At 38.1% G+C, this 6000-nt stretch overlaps 1 protein-coding gene across 1 annotated transcript in view; it reads right to left on the bottom strand.

Annotated features, from left to right (window-relative positions):
- Nucleotides 1–1339: 1339 nt before the first annotated feature.
- LOC139468275 (uncharacterized) overlaps nucleotides 1340–6000 on the bottom strand; it is a 235319-nt gene continuing 230658 nt past the window's right edge. Inside the window, exons 63-64 of the mRNA XM_071250131.1 lie at nucleotides 4742–4859; nucleotides 1340–2752 (exon numbers count right to left, since the gene is read on the bottom strand). Of these exons, the coding sequence (XP_071106232.1) occupies nucleotides 2608–2752; nucleotides 4742–4859 (263 nt within the window). The 3' untranslated portion in view covers nucleotides 1340–2607. The remainder of the gene's footprint in view (nucleotides 2753–4741; nucleotides 4860–6000) is intronic.

Here is a 6000-nt window from a genome sequence, read left to right as displayed (position 1 = left end):
GACACATCATTAGAAGTCAGTAATGTATTAAATTTACAAATGTTTGATGAAATATGCCACTTCGGTATGTACTTATTTCTCAACAATACATATGCCTCGAAATCAAATATGAAATGGAGTTCATCTTCAATGCTGTTAGTATTACACATCCTACAAATTTGGTTAACAGTTATAGATTCTTTACATCTGATATTACACTGCAACAGCAGTTCATGCAATCTCAACTAACACATATATCTTCTTAATTCCCTGACATTGATGTTTGTAACATAATATTCAACAGTCAGCAATGACTTAATATTCTTATAATGTGCAAGTCATTTTGAATCATTGATAATACTAAAAATGTTTTGTTTTCCACAATCTTCTAATCTCTGTCTGAACATCGACAGAAAATATGAAATATCTTTAATATCTTGACTAACCCATGCACATCCGAAACCATATGTGTATAACAACAATCTTACACAGGATGCCCATGTCTTCCTTCCTGTTGAATCTAACTTCTTAATAAGTAGGTAACATTGTCCTGAATAATGATCATCTGACATTCTTAACAATTTACACCAGTACTTAAACATTTTTGGTAGTAATCTATATAAAGTCCATGTCTACCGCAGTCGGCTAAAGCTAAACTACTCGGTACATGTTTACCAACACTCAATACATATTTACAAAAGTTATTATGAAATCTTTCAATAACAGCTCTTTCATGGAAGCCCCACATCTCCGCCCCATATAACAAAATAGGTTTTATTTTACAATCAAACAACTTAAATAACATATCTACATGAATATTTGGGTATTTATGCTGTAATTGCTTAATAAAAAATAGAGCTTTAATGGCTTTTGAAACATGAGTTTTTGTACACACTGTCCATGACAACCTGGTAGAAAACATAATACCTAAATAATAATGATAAGTTGCTGTCTTTAGTAGCTCGCCATCAAAATACAACTTCTCCACAAGTTATATCTCATTTGGAAGTCAGAATTGGATAAACCATTGTGGCCCTACGGATATTGCTTTGTGTGATACAAGGTTTCAACATGTGTATGAAGAATATTGATCATTGCTTGGAAGACATATGCACGTTACGGACTGATAATTGCACCTGTTTTCATGCAGACAGCTTGAGAATTTCACAGGGTTGAGAGAAGCTGTGATTGAGTACCCGCACAAAATGGCAATGTCCCCAAAGGAAACATGTGACGATGTGAAATGCATACTTGAGATGGCTGCTCTTTGTCATGTTCAAGTGTTAAGAAATGGGATGCTGAAAAATGGGAATTACAGTGAGGCTGAAGTAGTACAGAAGATGACCCTAGAAGATAACACACAGAAAGGTACCCAGAATGTTGACACCAGATGAGAGCAGACTGAACATCTCCAGGGACCTTTTGACCATTTACAGAAGCATACCCCCCAAAAGACTTCTATGAGAAACGTGAACCTTGCAAGATATCCACACATTGGAAACATCTGGCCTCACCCCTACAAGCGGATGGAGTCAACTGGCAAGTCATGGCTTTGGGATAATCATTATTGCCAAGGTGAGACTATCATTGGGTTTTACTATGCCACAGAATTATATCAGTTGAGAGATGCTTTCATTGAAAAAGTAAATCTCTGTTCAGGGGTGCTACTGCTTCAGTACATTGCCCCTGTATATGCAGCTCGTGGCTTTGGATTTCCTCAATCCCCTTGCGTAAATGATCAGTTACAGATCATTAGAAAATGAGTTTGACCTCATTTATTTCAGCAATATTCAAGAAATCACACGATGGTGGACACCAGAAACTGATTTAACAAACTGTACCAATTGTAGGCTTATGAACCCAGGACGTTGGTGTGACGAGCGAAATTGTCTACCCCACTTCCCCTTCAGTCATGTAAGTGAGCACCAACTATGATGTAGGAGGGAAATGACTTGTCATAAATGTTGTAAACAGAGTATGACATCAACCATGAATGATATTAAAAAAGGAATCAAACTAATTTTTATTTCAGCTAGTGAAAGCAATTCTTCACAACAAAATGACCTAGTTTTGATTCCTGTGTAGAAACGGTCATGAGTAGCCCATACTTTTCCAAAGTACATACTTGGTCTGCCTGACCAAGAGTCGATTACTTGCAGGTCATTCTGATGGAAAACTGCTGCCTGCGGCATGAAACAAGATTCATGTAGTCACTAACTTACTGCTTAGACCACTCTTTTCTCTAAGAGGATAATAATAATGTGAACCGATACTATCATTTGAAATTCTGGTACCCAGTATATATTAAACACCCAGAGGCAAAGGTAACTAATTGTCATATTCATTCACAGAAAATCAATAATAATTATGATATTGACTTTATTGATTTTCAGATTGATAAATGTTTTGTGACCAACAAGTCACATGTCAAATGCCAATCAAATGCATATTGCTGTAAAAATAATGTACATCCCACCTCAAATTATGTTTCCCTTTCAAGTTGCTGTATACTGGTATTTTTATGTTTAAATTTAATAATAAATTGATAATTATAAAATGATAAAAGAATTATAATAATTATAAAATAATCGCAATTTGTTGTTTTCCATTCCATGATGTCAAGTCTTTTTATGACGGGGAAACATCCATCATTTCATAGCCTGTCTCATCTCCAGTATTCTGTCTGTAATCATTAAGTTCAGCATATATGTTGGTCTGGTCTGGGCCTCTGGACGGGTGGTCATAGTTTTCCTCAGCTTTCTGTTTCCTCATCCTGAAAAAATGTTGAGTATTAAGCATAATCAAATACAATATAGCTCAGAGTTGAGATCACAATTATAATCTACTGTCAAATATAGTTTTTATCATAAAATAGATATCAAGTTAAAATGAACCAAAAAATTACAGAGGCATCTCACTTTTAAATGTACTAGGTAAAATATTCACAACAATTCTACAAAAAAAGATTTAAAATTAAGATGGATGTAAGTTGTAAAATCCTAGATTTTTTAATATTTGTATACTTATCCTGCATTACTCCTTAATGCATCTACTGCTTGTTCTTGACCGAAAGAAGAGCTATTTGAAGTCTTGCTGATGAAGAATATTTCAACTCATTGAGAGGACAACGTTAACCCTATCACAGTTCCCATTTGACCACGGAAGTGATGACGTCACGGATCAGCATATTACTGCTGTCACTCACAGAAGCAAGACCTGTGTTTTGATCTTGTTTAACCCATGTGTTTGATTCTTTAGTGAATTTCTCTTGTGACTATATTGTACCTCTGGTTTGTATCTTCATAAATTACATGTGATTTATGCCATAGCATAATTTTTGTACATCTGGTCCATCACAGATACAGATAACATGCCATCTAAGGCATCTTGTAACATAACATAATTAATCGGTATGGGATGCCCATCCCCTATGCCTAAATTGTATGTCCCCATGCCCCCAGACCCAGCAGGCCAGTAAACAGAAAGAAATAGAAAATGTCAGATGTATGGGACCTCCTACTCGCTGTCATCCAAGTTGTCGACTCTCCTGTAGGTGGGAGAGTACACAGATTCTGGAGGAATTGGGAGATCCTGGCGTACCCTTACTTTGTCAACATCCTCCGTCTCGGGTACAGGCTCACTCTGACAGACGACCCGCAACACACGTTGCCCATAGCGGACGCCTACCCCACTATTCAACAGCCGCTCCTGCTCTCAAACATTGAGACACTCCGGCCAAAGAGGCCACAGAGATTGCTCACTCTCCAGCCATAACAGGCTTCTATGCCCAAATATTCCTTGTCCCCAAGAAGGGCATGGACCAATTCCAAATGATTCACAATCCCGTCACCTTCAACAAGCTCATCCACCAAACTTGTGGACCACGCACAGGCTTCTTCAGTCCAGGATACAGGCTCACGATGCCCTCATCACCTGGACATCACGCATGGGTACCTGCATGTCCCTATTCATCCCTACGACAGGAAATTCCTCTGCTTCATCTTCATGGGAGTGCACTATTAATGAAAGGTGCTCCCATTTCCTAGGCCCCTTGGCTATTTACACGAATCACCAAACTGATAGTATCTTTCCTCCAAAATGGATGTCCAGTTCGAGGCTTAACTGCCTCCTGAACTACCAGGACACAGCCCCGCTCCTTAGTCACAGGGACTTCACGCACCGCCTCCTCCTCCAAGGGTGTTGCAGGAGGAGGTGTGGTCAAATGGGAGTTGTGTGATAGGGTTGTCCTCTCATTGAGTTGAAACAATTCTTCTTCAGCAAGACTTCAAATAGCTCTTCTTTGGTCAAGAACAAGCAGTAGATGCACTAAGGAGTAATGCAGGATAAGGTAAAAAATATGAATAAATATCTGAATGTCAAGTTGGTTTCCATCCTAACTACTCAAAAACTGGTAACATTTTCATACTCAAGGCTTTGTGCACAAAATATCTATGTAAACGAAAAGGAAAATTCTACTATGTTCAATACTTTAAGAAACATGTATTTTGCTGTACAGCTGTATATAAAGGACGGAAACTGTAAAACAGAGTTGATTGTTGTGCTGTACGCCAAGGATGACTTCTAAGTCCGGTACTGTTTACTTTCTTTAGTAATGAATTAGCTGATGTCATGTATGAAACTTGTGATCATGGTATATTTATTGGTCCAAAGTGTATGCTGACCAATTACTGACCTTGGTTAGTTCTTGTCACTTATACTTACTTCAGGAGTATTGAAACTCATAGTATAATAAAACGAATACCTGCGAACAATAAATACTGCCATCACGATGATCACAACAAGAAACAGCAAGGCAACACATCCCAGAATTATGGCTTGTATGTTCACAGTCTCAGGTGGAGGAGAAGGCGTTGAAGAATCTATGTGAAATTTAAAGTATAAATATATTGCATTTCTAGACATCACTGTGGTTACTATAATCTGACTGATCAGATGCTGTATTGTGAAAACCAATAAAAATCTTAGCCGGCTTGTATAGAAAAATTTATTTCATAATCAATGTTTGATGTGACATCATTTTCTCTTGTAACATTCCTAAGTGACCACTTGGATGTTTCACACTCAGAGATTGCTGGCGGGCAGGTGATAATCGATTTTCACACAGAAATATTTCACTGAAAAAAAAGAATTTGTTTGGTCAAGGTTTGTAATGATGTTTCAATATTTTGAATTAACCCGTGACATTTGCCTGGAGTGAGCAAGGGTGTGTTATTACACATTGTGACTACATAGTCATAATTTTTGTCAACTCTCTTCAACCAATTAGAAATAAGTATGTCATGTATGTGGCAGACACATGTGTTGGTAAACAGTTTTGTTGTAAGTATATTTTTACCCATTTGAGGACCTTTAATTTCTGTAATTTTATTTTAAGTTGTTAGTAAAGTAGTTACTTACAGTCCAAATGAGAACGATGAATTGCAAAATAACTCGAAATCCAGAAAAGAGTATCAAACATCAATACGTTACTTGACCATGAATACCCTGTACCCAACAAAATCTGAATTTTGTTTATTTTAAGACCCATGACGGATGAAGTTCTTTAAGAAACTATCATGTAATTCTGTATAGAAATGTGTACATGACACGTAGGAGGACAAACCGTGGAAGGCACAGCGCAAGCACGCATGCACTGCACGTTCTGTGGTAGGGGAAATGACAGAGCTTTAGAGGGGCCGTCTCATGATAATTTCAGTCGCAATCTGACTCGCTCATGCCATAGATCTCATTGTCGGAACTGCTGGTGCCTGAACCGACTGCCACTATGATAGGTTGGACTGTTGCTGGCCGTAGTCCATCTCGTGACCAATAACATGGCTCTATCTCGTCAATGACTGTGGCCACACAACGCCTCCATGTTTCTACTGTTACCAGACCAAGGGATTCCTTTACGAGTTGTTCAACATCTCGTAATTTGAACGTTGTGTTCGACCGTGCAACGTCAGCCTTGACGATGCCCCATACCAACTCAATTGGATTCAGGTCGCAGTGATACGGTGG

The sequence above is a fragment of the Haliotis cracherodii genome, unplaced genomic scaffold (assembly GCF_022045235.1).
Source record: "Haliotis cracherodii isolate W230 unplaced genomic scaffold, xgHalCrac1.p SCAF_2, whole genome shotgun sequence".
Taxonomy (NCBI): Eukaryota; Metazoa; Mollusca; class Gastropoda; order Lepetellida; family Haliotidae; genus Haliotis; species Haliotis cracherodii.
Note: the sequence above shows the minus strand (reverse complement) of the source record. Positions and strands in the feature narration are given on the sequence as shown.